Source organism: Bubalus kerabau, chromosome 2, assembly GCF_029407905.1.
Source record: "Bubalus kerabau isolate K-KA32 ecotype Philippines breed swamp buffalo chromosome 2, PCC_UOA_SB_1v2, whole genome shotgun sequence".
Lineage (NCBI taxonomy): Eukaryota > Metazoa > Chordata > Mammalia > Artiodactyla > Bovidae > Bubalus > Bubalus kerabau.
This window is the reverse complement of record NC_073625.1, coordinates 152678371-152693422: the sequence shown is the minus strand read 5'-3', so window position 1 is coordinate 152693422 and position 15052 is coordinate 152678371. Positions and strand designations below refer to the sequence as shown.

The following is a 15052-nucleotide window of genomic DNA, read 5'->3' as shown; positions in this document are numbered from 1 at the left end:
CTGGTGGCTTAGACGGTAAAGAATTTGCCTGCACTGTGGGAGACCCAGGTTCGATCCCTGGGTTGGAAAGATCCCCTGAAGGAGGGAACGGCTACCCACTCTAGTGTTCTTTGCCAGGCAGGCTACAGTCCATGGGGTTGCAAAGAGTCAGACACGACTGAGTGACTGATGCTAGTGCCATTCATAGTGCTGAACAAACTGTTACTACTTTGTTATTAGTTTCACTGGGAAAGTTTTAAATTAGGGTTTTAAAAGATGGCTGAGATGTCCCAAACTACTGATCCCTCATTAAGATTTACATTTTTCTCCAGCTCAACTCATCAGATGAATTCACTGAATAATGGTAGCCAATAAAAATTATTTAGGTAAGTCCAGAACAGATTTTCTTGTGTACTTTTACTTTGCATCCTAGAAATTAAATGAAGAGAGAACATGCTGGTTTAGAGGAATAGGCTAATGAGTAATTGGCTTTTGTGTGTTCTTCCCTAAGGAAAACAAGAATAGAACAACACAAAAATGTGCCTGCTTTGCTGAAGTACAAATTGAGGTCAGAAGTAGACACAGATTGCTCATGTAATGGTCACCATGATGCATTTTTATTGCTTCCCAATGTGCTATGGCTTTGGAAGCTGTTGAGGATGGGCACCCTACCCATGTTTCATTTGCATTGGCCCAGGAGCCTGGACTGGAGGAAAGAGCCAGGGCCAGGCCTAGGCTGAACTTCGGTCTGCTTGCTAACAGTGTGCCTGTGAGCATGCTTATACATGTACAGGAGGGTCCTTATGTTTTTATCAGTGTAAAAAATGTATTTTGCTACAGTTGGGTATCTCCCTGCTGTGGCAATATCTAGAAGATGTTGTACAGTGTGCTGTTGAACTGGTTTGATATACTCAGAGCAAGACGGCAGGTGCTTAGCGTATTAGATCAGGACCAAAGAGAGTGTGTGATTGTTTATCACTCCTCTGTTAATGTGTTTATTCAGCAAATATCGAGGTCTGTGGTATTCCAGACTTCAGCATTACAGGAGGAAGAACAAACAGGTGATATTCTTACTCTTGTGAAGTTTACGTTGTACAGGGGAAGACTGGCATTAAATAAATTGCTTAAAGAAATAAACAAGATATTTACATAATTATGTGTTCTGAGGGCAATAAAGGACATCAAGAGGAAATTAGATCCCCCATCAGAGAAGGCCTCTGAAGATGTCACGCTTAAACTGAATCATCACCATGTGCAATTCAGCCAGCGTCAAGGACCAGGCACTGTGCGAGGCAGAGGGAACACAGAGGCCCAAAGACAAAAGGCTTGGCGTGTTTCCTCTTGGGCATAATGTTTTTCTGGCATTTTTCTCAATCACCAGGTAGTTACATTCTGCTGTTATGTAAGATTAGAGTATAAATTATTTCTTGTAATCCTGGGCTAAGATTCCAAACAAGTTGTTTATAGTGAAGCATCGTGTTTTGTTTCCGATCATGCTTGGGCCTCCACCCAGGACACAGGCAGGTTTCTGCGGAGGGAGAATGGTAACATTTCAGTGATCCTCAGTGCTGCCTGCAACTCTCGTTCTGCCATCTGGGGCTCACCGCTTTCGCCCAGTCTAAGAGTCCATTGTTGACACAGGCAGTTTCCGCTTTCTCAAAGCTGTACATTCCTGAAATCCACATCAGGAGGTAGATTTTATTGACCCATAGAAACAATGGGATTGTTTTCTTGACAGAGAAGTTGGCAAGCCATGAATCTTCATGTGTGAGGGAAGCAAAGCAGTCACACTAAATCTCTCATCCAGAAAACCCCTTATTGAACAATGAGCCCTTGAACCAGTTAGGATACCACAAGAAGAAATAACCACAAAATCCAACATAAAAAGCCTTAAAACGTAAGGACATTTGGTGTCTCCAAGAACAAGAACAGGGCAAGTCTAGGCTAGTTCAGAAGTCCTGTGATGTCTCAGGGACTCAGGTTCTCACCCCTTGGCTCCCCTTCCTGGGCACAGAGCCTTGACTCTGAGCTGTAGCCACTCCTGGTGCAACATGGCTGCCACCCCTCCAGGAAACACAGGAGCCACACGAGGCCAAGGAAATGGGTTGCGTTCTGCATGGTGTCTCCTTCAGTGAGAGAGAAAGCCTTTCCCAGAAGCCCAAGTAGACATTTCCTTAAGTGCTTGTCCATGGAGCACCCAGTGCCCCTCCCCACTGTCTTCGAGACACCAGGACATGACTCTAGACTTCTGCCCTCTCCTTTATGTCCTTATTCTCTATGACCTGTCCATTCTGATTTTAAATAATCTGTCACTGATCCTCGATCCTTTTGTTTACGACAGTAATTCAGATTCTCATGAACTCTCCCTGTTCTCCCTGCTTCCAGTTTACCTTCCACAAAGCCACTGATGTGATCTTATAGAACACAGATCTCATCATATCACTATCCTGCTTAAAATCCTTCAGGGGTTTTTAAACCCTTATACAATTAAATCTCAATTTTTTTTTCTGACCATAGGAATGACCTCTCTCCTCTTAAAAAAAAAAAAAAAAAGATACATGGCAGCTCAATTAAGCTAACAATGGATATAGAGCTGCAATGACTGAAATGAGGGTGTGGAAGGGGCTCATAGCTCATCCAAGTGGATCCTTTTGCTTCCCTCATATGGGGACCTCAAAGTCCTTTCTGGGCTATGATTTCTCAAAGTGCACCAAGTGAGAAGAAAAGGGGGTCTTTGAGTTGAATAATGCCCCCAAACCATGCAGTACCCCAATAACGTAGTGTCTCCATTTCACCTTTCACACTTCTGAGCGTGTGCCTTCTAGGAGAATTTGTGCTGTCTGTGATCACCAGGTTAACACAAGCAGATGCTTGAAGACAAAGTGAGGCCAGTTGAACACCAGAATGCAGCTAATATCAAAAACTAAGAATAACAATTTCTAATCATATGGATTGTTCTTATGGTTACATGTTCATTCTTACAGTTTTTTTAAGATGAAAGGTTTGTGATTTGCTTTGATAATCCTGAGATTAGTCTTTTTTCCTTTCACAAGGTCTTTCATATCAGACATCCTGAGACAACCAACATTTCATGTGTTCCCATTTCTAATCAAGGCACTTTTGAGCTACACAGGCTTTAGCATGGAATTTTGAATAGAACTATATAATAGCTGAATATACTGATTATTCTCCTCCCTCTTGATATCAACCTGTATTTATTCTTTATGTCTATTTAAGAATTTAGCCTTTGCTGTTGTTCTATGAAGAGCAAGAGCTGTTTAGATGCAGTTTACATTCTGTTAGGAAATATGACCTTCTTAATGAGGAGGTTAAATATTAATGAAGACTAATTGATGCATAATTTTAACAAGGAAGGTCATTATCAATTTGAAGCAAGAGCTTAATGGATTATGTGTTTCAGCAGGTATTTGCATATTCAGTGACACTGTCAGAAGGCCAGGGGAGAAAGGTGAGGGGCTAAACAGAGGGTAATGGGCAGGTAAGAAGGATGACCTCCAACTAGACCAGACTCTGTAGTTCTATTGCTTTTATCCATTCTTGTTCCAAGAAGAGTTTGAGGAGAGGGAGCGTGTCCTTTTGTGTCTTTGGGCCCCAGGCAAACAGCTCTTCACTCTTACTTCGCTTCTGACTCTGACCACCTCCAAGCCCCACCTCCTATTGGCCTAGGTGTCATTTCCCTCATCACAGTAGGTTTTCCTGCCTCTCCCTCGATGGTCTGCCACATCACACCCTGGAGCCGACCTATTTCTGGCCACTGCTCTTTCCTCTCAGACTCTGTATAGACTAGTTTGCATAGGCTGCGCCCCTGGCTCCATAGCATCTGTCATTTGCTGGTCTGTCCAGGTGCTCCCACTGAGAGCCACCGCCCCCCCCATTCTTCCCACTTTCAACTGGGATTTCACAGAACCTAAGCACCAACAAGAAGCAGAAAATAAGTATCCATTGTCTGAAGCTTCAAGCCGATTTTGATTCTCTCCTAATCCTTTTAAGTGTGATATGCACTTAAATCAAGAGAACCAGAGACAACAATGATTTGGGAAAATGATCATCTTATCCTAGCCGATTTCAGTGACACTCCAACATGGTTAAGAAAATTGACTGTCAGATATGATCAGTGTTGTTGAAGTGAACAGCCCTCCTTCCCGGAGTGGCTGGAGTCAGATGCTCACCCAGCAGGAGCGGTCTTAATGCCTGAAGATGCCAGTAACCTCGAGAAGCAGCTTAACCTCAAAGCTCTGCTGACCGCCCATGTGGCCTCTCTCTTCTGTTTTGCAGGTACAACGTGTTTGATTGCTCTGCTATCAGATAAAGACCTCACTGTGGCCAACGTGGGTGACTCGCGTGGGGTCCTATGTGACAAGGATGGGAACGCCATTCCTTTGTCTCATGATCACAAACCCTACCAGCTGAAGGAGAGGAAGAGGATAAAGAGAGCCGGTGAGCTTATCAGTGCCTCCAAGGACTGTGTGTTGTCTTGTTCAAGTGGCCAAGGTGGTTGGGAGAGACACTCCTTTACCCAGTGAAGAGCAAATCAGTGTAGAGGCTGTGGCTGAGGCAGCTGGGACTGGACTTTGTAACATTTCCCATCAAATGCGTGGCCACTGAATTTGCCCTTCTTCATGGCCAACGTGTCCACAACAGCCAAAAAAAGCCCTTAGTTTAAAGGCTAATGAGATCTTTGGGCCATTGCTTGCCATACTCTGCTTCCTTTCAGCCATGCCAAACTACTAACCACCAAATGAACCATGGAGCTGACACGTCTGTGCCTTTGCAAGTGTTGCCCACACTGTCCAGTGGACAATAATGACCTTGCCCTTTAAGACTTGGTTTCGGGATGTCCTTTGGCAGCCTTCCCTGTCACACTGAGCCAAAGGCTTCCCCAGTCTGGCTTAGGTACCCCTTCAGTCTTTCCCTGGCATCCTGTGTGGACCTCTTGGGTCACTTTTCGCAGGATGTGGACATATTTGGCCCTTTCCTCTGTCTTGCCTTCCTGATCATGAGTTCTTTAAGGCAGGAACTTTGGTGTGTTCATCTGTATACTCCCAACTCCAAGCTCAATGCCTGATCCAAGTATATATGTCAGTTGGAGGAGGGAGAGAATCCCTTTTTTATTTTTTCAGCATCTAGGGGCTGGAGGTACAAATGGACATCCTGGGATTGAGATGGGGTAGAGGATGGAGTAGACAGACATTATTAATAAATAAGTTAAAACAGGTAAATTATCTAGTCTATTACAAGGTGATAACTGCTATGGAGAGACACAGAACAAGTTAGGGAAAGAGGAGTGTTGGGGTGGTCAGTGTGGGCCTCACTAAGGTGACATTGGCAAAGACTTGAAGAAAGATTATCAGTTGATGATTACATTTTCATAGTTAATTTGGGGGGATTCTTTTCTACCTGTAGGCTTTCCTGGTGGCTCAGACAGTAAAAAGTCTACCTGCAATGCAGGAGACCTGAGTTCGATCCCAGGGTCAGGAAGATCTCCTGGAGAAGGGAATAGAACCCCACTCTAGTAGTCTTGCCTGGAGAATCCCATGGACAGAGGAGCCTGGTGGGCTCCAGTCCATGGGGTCGCAAAGAGTTGGACACGACTGAGCAACTAACACTTTCGTTTTTTCTACCTGTGCAGGGGAGGACCCCTTCTCTCCCCAAACTGACCACCACAGCTTGTAGCCCCTGTGTTGCATGCCACGTGGCAGGCCCTGTTGTCCAAGGGAGCTCAGGTCCCCCAGGTGGTTGCCCAAGAAGTGCCCCTGCCCCCTGGGGGAGTCTGCAGATTGACCTTCAATCTCTGCATACCAGCTTCTGCCCAGAACCTAATCAACATTTGAGTTCTCACAGTGGGAAGCTGTACTGTTGAATCCAAAATCGTTGAATTTTATTACAACCTCCTGCTTCAGTGACTGCTTGAGATGCAGAATAATTTTTAATGAAAGCTCTGGTCGGGTTTTCTGTCAATGGGACGGCACAGTGTTTTAAGAGCATCTGTCAAGCTTTGATGAGTTTCCTTGCTTATGAAGACAGCATCTCCTCAGTCATCCACTGTGACCCTGGACTTGGGATACAGTCAGCTTGCTCTTGAGGAAGCACAGCGGGGATGTGTATACGGTACACCTGAGAAGCCACCTTAGAGCTCTCTTCTGACATGTCAGCCCATTTTATCCTCTCTCCTCCTCCCTGCCCCCACCCAGAAGTGATTATAAGAGCAAATTCAGACCGCGTCTCCAAGGAGGTTAATCTCACCTGCTGTGTCGAGGGTGTACTTTACAGCAGGACTTAATGAGCGATGATTGGTTTTATTATATTTATGTGTGTTTTCTCTGGCCTCAGCCTTCCTTTCTGGACACCTATCCCCCTCCTGTTTGGTGTCGCAATACCCTCCAACCAGTCTAGGTCAAAATACACGTCAATCTTTCCGTCTCCCTGCCTTAAGCTGTTTGTACAACAGCAGTGATGTCAGCTGCCATTTACCATGCCTTCACTCTGTGCTGGGAGCTAAGCTGGGTGCTTTACATACACTTGCTCTTTCCCTACCTTATGAGGTTGATAATGTTATTCTCATTTTACAGCCAAAGAAATGGAGTCTCAGAGAGGCTTGTGTGCCCAAGGACACACAGCTAGTGAATGGTGAGACCAGAATTGAAACCCCAGTGACTCCAGAGCCCATACTCTTGCCCAGGAAACCACTCTTCCTGGAATGTTCTTGTACATCCCTGCTCATGGAAGTCCTACCTATCGTTCTGTTCAGAGCTGAGCTTTAATGCTCACTCTGCCCTGATTATCACAACTGGAAATCGTCCCTCTCTTTTCTATCTGCCTATAGCATTTAACAGGTGCTAGGTTCTCCCTGAAAAAATACTGCTCTGTGCTTGTAGCTGTTAATGCAGGTGGATTTCCCCTCCTGCCAGACTCTCTGCTTCTTTAGGAAAAGGTCTAGATCTTGTCCAACTTTATAGCCTGCAAACTGCCCTGCATGGAGAATATATTTAATAAATATCTGACATAACATGCAAATGAACAAAGTTCTAGTTCCCTTAAAGAAAACATAATAATAGATAGGGACTGTGAAAGTGAAGTTGCTCAGTAGTGTCTGACTCCTTGCAACCCTATGGACTGTAGCCCACCAGGCTCCTCCGGCCATGGGATTTTCCAGGCAAGAGTACTGGAGTGAGTAGCCATTTCTTTCTCCAGGGGATCTTCCCGACTTAGGTAGGGATCGAACTCAGGTCTCCCTCATTGCAAGCAGACTCTTTACCATCTGAGCCACTGTGTAATACTGAGTGCATGTTATTTTCAGACACTGTGCCAACTGATTAATATAGAATAACTCTATTTCTCACAGCTTCTCGATGGAATAGATACTATTATTGTCCAAATTTTGCAACCAGGGAAACCAAGGATTAGAGAGTTTCTCATCCAAAGTCACTTCGAGCTAGAAGTAACAGAGCCAGGAATCAGATCCTAGTAGACTGACCCAAGAGCCTGAGCCTTTAACAACTGTGCTTAAGTACACCATTCTTTAATCTCTATCCTAGTCGGGGAGCTGTTTGCAATCAATACAGGCACAACCAAGGGCGGCCTCATGCTAATGATGGATCCCAGTGGTTGTATCTGGTACCAGCCACATGCCTTTTGGTGGTATTCTGCTGTTGTCCCTGAGTCCTCTCCCTGGGGCTCCCTACTATCAGTCACTGAACTGCTAAGTTGTCCTTTAGTTATTAATAAAAACTGATGCTCTCACCCATCCATCCCTTCTGCCCTCAATATTCCTACTGATTTAGTCTTGAAGACCTTTAAGATGCCAAGGATGAGGGCCTGAGGATCTACTAGTAGAGGATCAGACGTCAAGCCATGCAGGAGGAACACTGCTCCCTCCTGGCAGTGCCAGCAGGAGCATGTATGACAGGTCACACACAGTAGGTCAGCCCTTTGCAGGTGCACACGAATCACACCAGGATGAGAGGGAACAGCTGCTCAAGCTAATGGGCTCATTCTCTCTTTCCAGGTGGTTTTATCAGTTTCAATGGCTCCTGGAGGGTCCAGGGGATCCTGGCCATGTCTCGATCGCTGGGGGATTATCCACTGAAAAACCTCAATGTGGTCATCCCAGACCCAGATATCCTGACCTTTGACTTGGACAAGCTCCAGCCCGAGTTCATGATCTTGGCATCAGATGGCCTCTGGGATGCTTTCAGCAACGAGGAAGCTGTTCGATTCATCAAGGACCGCTTGGATGAACCTCACTTTGGGGCCAAGAGCATCGTTTTACAGTCCTTTTACAGAGGCTGCCCTGACAATATAACAGTCATGGTGGTGAAGTTCAGGAATAGCAGCAAAACAGAAGAGCAGTGAACCCTTCGGGGTCTCAGCTGCCTTAGACTAAAGGACTTTCAACACACTGGTCTCTTTTAATGTAGTGAAAGGTGTGGAGTTACAATTAGGATCATCCATCCCAGACATGGGGTTCCCCGTCCCCAACTGTCTTAAGTCTATGTGCTGTGTGAACAGAGGGTGCTCTTGGCCAATGTAGTTGAGATGCTGGAAAGTGGTTTCTTCGTGTTTTCCCAACTCTTTCATCCAATGTCCAAATATATATAGCTGTAGAGTCCCATGTATGAAGTGAAAGGCGTATGTGCCATATATTCTCCTTTGACATTTGCTTTCAAGATCCCTTACAGGGCCCTCCGATCATCAGACTTTGTGTCCTCTCGCTGGAGCAATGAGCAGGGCAGGACTCCCAGGAGAAGCTGTGGGTAACTCATGAGTCAGAGCCACTGTGGCCCCTTGCTGAGAGGCAGAGCTGTCCCTAGGGTGCTTTGTCCTCCTAAGCCCAGTTTTTCTGCTCTGCAGCAGCCCAGAAACAGATTTGAAAATGGTTTATTATTCCACAGCTGTTCTTGAAGGCTGAGGGAAGTGGGGAGGAGGAGAACCACGTGCACCCCTGAAGTCACCTTCCCCCGCCTTCATTAGTTAAAGAGACTTTGTATACCACCCAACCAGTCTTTGTGTGTTTATCCTAATCGTGCATGGCCTTAACCTTTTGCTTACACCTTACCTAATGGAATAGGCAGCTGTTAAACTTTACCACCAGACACCGTGATTTTTTTACAGTACCAAGTGGAAAAAAGCAAATCGCAATACCGTAATTCCTTTTACCTTTAAGGATAGATGGGGAAATCACAGCCAAATAAGGCACAGCATCCCCTGGGAAGTTTGCTGCTTTGCATTGGTAGAGAAAGCTACTGAGGTTGCCTTCCTGACTTGAGTGCCAGCTGCCCGGTTTTGTGCATTTCTTTCTCTCCAAGTAGCTTTTGAGTGTCTCTCAAGTGTTCTGAGAAGCAGCTGCATAGAACTGCATGTGTGCCCCCTGAAGCCATTCAGAGTCCCCAGCCTCCTGTTGGAATTTGGTAGTAAATTACTGGGATGTGCTTCTGCTAGATGGTGGAAAGGCAGCAGTCTTTAATGTTTGGTTGCAAACCATTGAGTTATTTTGGGGCCAGACCTGCTACTTTTCATTTCTTATCACCAATGTCACGTTTCCAATCTCAGTATTTTATTATGGAAAATGCTGGGCTCAAAGAGCCAAACAAGATTTTCATGGCATCCCCACCCAGTCTGTGTCTGAAAAACCAGGGCATCTACCTGGTTTTGTCCTTCCAGAGTGGGCATTTGTCTTTATGGCTTCTCCGAGGCCCCATTCGCTGACCACCTCATCCCCTGCCTTCTTCAAATGTGGAAGGTCCTAGGAGAGAACTTGGGAGGATGCAAAGATCCCCTTGTGGCTGCCGAGGACTGGGATCTGTCTGGATCCCTCTGAGCTCTTAACCTTTCTTTAACTGAAAGAATAATGGTGTCCCAAGCAAAGTACTTACTTTTGTAAACTAACATTGGAATCTACGATATTAGAATTAGAACCTTGGTTTTGGTTTTTTTAAGTGTAGCATGTTCCAGTACAAAATACCTGCCTCCACGTTAGACTGGAGTCTCTGCCTCTTGAGAGGCACAACGTTTGGATGTGTGTATTTGAGGTGGGGGTGGGGAGGGAGTTGTGGGAAACATGCTGGTTATGACCATTGATTGGATGGTCGGGCCAGGTGGCCTGAGTCTGGGGATTCAGGACATTCTGATTATGAAGTTACTGGAGCCCACCCTCTACCTGGAGTCCAGGAGTAACCAGTGTCAGCATGTTACAGTACATAGTTAATTTTCCTTTTTCTATTTTTAACTTAACCCAGAATTCATAAATAACCATGGAAAGACCTTTTTAAGTTCTGTGATCACTGTTATTGTGTAAAATGAAAATGGTACTGTTTTGGTGAAGATGAAGAAGAAAAGCTACTAAATTAGTAAATCAGTGTTTCTCTGCCCTGTGAAATGTTTTAGTAGATGGTGCTGAGTGCAGGAGTGTGTGGCTTTCCCTCTGACTGAGGTTCACAAGGCATCTTCTAAACTTTTCTTTGTAGAAATGAACCCATTCCTGACTTGAACCAAGTAGTGTGTGTATTTTTTACTGCCTCTTTTTCTCCCAGTTTGGCTTGTAGATTTTTGAAACAGGCAAAAATAGCTGCAATTTGATGAATAGTTATGTCTCAAGTCAGGCTACTTTGTTCCCTCCCCCATTATCCTGGAGCTTGATAGCTCTCTCTCTCTCTCTCTCAGCTGCCTCCAGCCTCTGGGGGTCTGCAGACCTCACCCGGGGTGCCCTGTGGCTCTTCAGCCAGCCGCCCCATTTTCTAGGGACAGGAAGGTTGAGTCTAGTTAGGGAAACTGACTTGAGAAGTTTGCATGTGAAGCTTCCTGAAATAGCACTACCAAAGCTTTGGAACCGTCACCCCAGCTTCCCAGCCCGAGTTCGCGTTGCCAATAGCCCCCATGGTGCCAAATTGTGGAATGGTTTTATAGTCTTTAAGAAATGAAGCTGGGAACCAATGATCATGTGCTTATGACCCCCCCAGCAAGATGCCAAACCCAGGTCTTCATTAATGCGCTGCTTTCCTGCTGCTCTGGTGGCAATTTGTACTCTTACAACGGCTCAGAATTTGGTGGGGGGTGGGGGGTGGCGGGGAGGGGAGAAGGCACGGAAACTTTTTTTTTAAAAGTCACTGTATTTGCAGATCTCTAGTGAAAGGAATAAATAATACTTACATGGAAAATTCTGAAACTAGCTCCCAAGACCAGCATTTATTTTATGTGACCAACTTGCCCAAAGCACTTGACTCTGAGGTCACCATTCTAACACAGCATAACTGTACATGTTCCTGGTAACCAAGGCTACATTCTGTTCCTAGCCTTGGACTGAAGGCATTGGCCTCTAGCGTCTTGTCTATGTGGTAAGAGTATTACAGAGTGTTTTACAGAGTGAAGGAGCATATGAAAGTGAAAGTGTTAGTCACTCAGTTGGGTCCCACTCTTTGCGACCCCATGGACTGGAGCCTCCCAGGCTCCTCTATCCATGGGATTCTCCAGGCAAGAGTACTGGAGTGGGGTGCCATTGCCTTCTCCAGAGATCTTCCTGACCCAGAGATCAAACCTGGGTTCCCTGCATTGCAGGCGGATTCGTCACCGTCTGAACACCAGGGAGCCCATGCAATTTGGATATTTAAAATGGGCCTTATTGCATACAACTGATGTGATTTCAACCCATGAACATTTTGTGCAGACAGGATTATGTGAGTGATGGCATCACCAACCCTATCTCAAGTGGTTCTAGGAAGTTGATTACACAATTGAATTGGATCACTGGAATGTTCATCCATACATGAGGGATTCACAAAGGGAGTGATCACTTCTTCCTTTGCCAAGTATACTTTGATTTTCCTGACTCCCCCTCCCCCCCCCCCCCCCCCCGAATTGATGCTAGATCTAACTCTCTTGCAACTGGGAACACAGAAAGTTTAGAAAGGGCAACAGTTCATTGTACATTTGGAGGTACAGTAATCCATACTCTGGATAAGGTTTTATTTTCCAGTGATCTCAGAAAATTGTTTCCTTCTTTCGACCCAGTATGAGACTGATTTTGATGTTCCCCTAAATTGCCTTAGCTCATCACACCAGCATTCCTGACCTAGCTCTGCAGAAATGACATGACCATTAGATACCATAAAGTAAAGTAAAATAAATTTGCTCAGTCGTGTCCAACTCTTTGCAACCCCATGGACTGTAGCCTACCAGGCTCCTCTGTCCATGGGATTTTCCAGGCAAGAGTACTGGAGTAGGTTGTCATTTCCTTCTCCAGGGGATCTTCCCAACCCAGGGATCGAACCATGGTCTCCAGCATTGCAGACAGACGCTTTACCATCTGAGCCACCAGGGAAGCCCATTAGACTAGGGCCTTTTTAATTGCCCCTGGATTAACTCATTCACATCTAGACTTTGAAGCTAATTAGTTGAGCACTGCAGGAGTGTTCCCCCAGCATGTTCCACAGGACACAAGCTCCAAAGATACTCTTCCTCATATAGGGTTCCAGGGTCAAAAGAATTTTGGAAAACATACTATCTTAGAAAGTTAGTACATTGAAGGTTCTAATTTGTTTGCATATGTAGTTCTAGTGTTTTCCAGATTCATCTGACCATGGAAACTTTTTTTTGAGTAATACCTAGTAACACTCCAAAAAGCCTGTGTTCCATAGGAAGCCCTTTGGGAAATTCTGCTCTATGGAAATATTACTGTTTTCTCATTCACTGTGACTCTTAGTGGTTGCAGCATAGTTTGCCATTTAGAAGCACTCATCCTTTCATGGAAGAGGCTGATTTGTTAATGAAAGCAGTATTAAGAAATAGTTTGATTTACTTTGACCTTCAGCAGCCTCACATCGATAGTAGAAGCTCGGTGATCTTGCTTGAAACTCTAAACATGGGGTCCCTTCTTTTTGTATGAATAATAAGCAAAAACCTTGCTACAGCTAAGGATTTTTAAAATTCGTTCCAAGAGCTTTTAGTTGCTTTTTTGAAGTTATCTTTGCTTTTCAGGTAGAATCAAAATAAATACTTACATTTTATCACTATGTGAGAGTAAGAAAATCTATTTAAAATAATAGAAAAGGGAGGATAGCAGATTTGGTATTAATTCATTTTTTAAATTCTAACTAGACTTTTAAAAATTATGTATCCATTGTATAATAATGGAAATGTAAACTATTTACATTTATTTACTCTCTTTTCTTATTCATTCTAAAATCCCTATCCCATGTTGTCCCATCTTTCACGTTTTATATATATAATTAAGTTTGGCAAGTTATTTCTTGCCTAAAATGTAAGGCTTGACTATAGCTCCATAATTGTCACTCTCAGCCTGGGTAATATGTTCAGAAAGCTCTGAGAGAGAATCCACACCACAGAGGAAATAAATCTAGTTGAAAACATGGTACAAAGTGAATTTACAGTAAAGTCATTATCTTAAAATTACAGCCAGTATTTAGGAATACACTCTTTCGTTTTTATCCAAAATAGCATAAAACTGAAAGTAAGACCACTTAGACTAGGTGACAGATTGCACAGAGCAAGTGATTGTGAGGTTTCCATTATATACCTGATTCTAAACTTGTTTTCTAGTATGTAAGTTTATTTGCTAATTCTTAATAATGTTGAGGCTTTGTCCATTATTTTTTATTTTTACCACTGTTAAGCTGCAAACTGTTTAACCAAGGGTTGATTATGATCATGTTCGTGTGTTTAGTAATAACCACACCTTCATTTGTACAATCACTTCAATAAATCCAAGTTAAGGACTTTGAAGAGAGCATGTAGTAACTGTTCATTTTAACAGATCATCACCGGCATTTGCACAATTCACAACTCCACCAAAAAAGATGTAAATTGATACAGCCTCTATGGAGAACAGTATGGAGGTTCCTTAAAAAACTAAAAATAGGATTACCAAATGACCCAGCAATCCTACTAGGCATATACCCAGAGAAAAGCATACTTCAGAGAGATACATGCACCCCAGTATTCACTACAGCACTGTATTCTATAACCAGGACACGGAAGCAACCTAAATGCCCATCAACAGAGGAACAGATTAAAAAAAGATGTGGTACATATATACACTGGAATATTAGCCGTATAAAGGAAAGAAATTGTGTCATTTGCAGAGACATGGATGGCCCTAGAGCCTACCATACAGAGTGAGGTAAGTCAGAAAAACAAATATCATATTATATATATGGAATTTAGAAAAATGGTATAGATGTCCTTATTTGCAAAGCAGAAATAGACAGATGTAGAGGACAAACATATGGATACCAAGGTGGGGATGAGAGGTGGGATGAATTGGGAGACTGGGATTAACATATACACGCTATAAATAACTAAGGAGAATCTACTGTACAGCACAGGGAACTCGGTTAAGATGACACATTTTGTGTGTATTTTACAATTAAAAAAAAATGTTGAAAAAAAAAATGATGACCAAAAAGCAAGCAAGTTGCAAAAATGTGGATTATATTTAGAGATGTGGTTCTATTTACCGAGTGACGTTGCTCAGTTTTGTCTGACTCTTTGCGACCCCATGAACTGTAGCCTACCAACGCTCCTCTGTCCATGGGATTTTCCAGGCAAGAGTACTGGAGTGGGGTGCCATATCCTTCTCCAGAGGATCTTCCCAACACAGGGATTGAACCCGGGTCTTCTGCATTGTAGGCACACGCTTTACCATCTGAGCTACCAGCTGCTAAGTTGCTTCAGTCGTGTCCAACTCTCTGCGACCCCAGAGACGGCAGCCCACCAGGCTCCCCCGTCCCTGGGATTCTCCAGGCAAGAACACTGGAGTGGGTTGCCATTTCCTTCTCCAATGCATGAAAGTAAAAGTGAAGTCACTCAGTCGTGTCCGACTCCTAGCGACCCCATGGACTGCAGCCTACCAGGCTCCTCCATCCATGGGATTTGCCAGGCAAGAGCTCTGGAGTGCGTTGCCATTGCCTTCTCCAGAGCTACCAGGGAAGTCCCTATTTACTCTAGAAGTCCTATAATCTGGCATTAACTATCACAGAAATCCCCTCTGACATTTGCTGAATCCAAATTAATCTCAAAACCTCTAAGAACCAGAGTCCCT

The 15052-nt window shown here is 44.2% G+C and overlaps 1 protein-coding gene and 1 long non-coding RNA gene across 6 annotated transcripts in view; one reads left to right on the top strand and one right to left on the bottom strand.

Annotated features, from left to right (window-relative positions):
* Positions 1 to 14403, top strand: part of PPM1L (protein phosphatase, Mg2+/Mn2+ dependent 1L) — a 330127-nt gene extending 315724 nt beyond the window's left edge. For all 5 annotated transcript variants that reach the window (XM_055569180.1, XM_055569182.1, XM_055569184.1 and 2 more), the window contains exons 3-4: positions 4276 to 4437; positions 8006 to 14403. In XM_055569180.1, coding sequence (XP_055425155.1) covers positions 4276 to 4437; positions 8006 to 8352 — 509 coding nt within the window. In that variant the 3' untranslated portion in view covers positions 8353 to 14403. The remainder of the gene's footprint in view (positions 1 to 4275; positions 4438 to 8005) is intronic.
* The window catches only part of LOC129643950 (uncharacterized), a 31972-nt gene continuing 18178 nt past the window's right edge, over positions 1259 to 15052 (bottom strand). The window contains exon 3 of the long non-coding RNA XR_008710623.1: positions 1259 to 1651. This is a non-coding gene — a long non-coding RNA (uncharacterized LOC129643950). The remainder of the gene's footprint in view (positions 1652 to 15052) is intronic.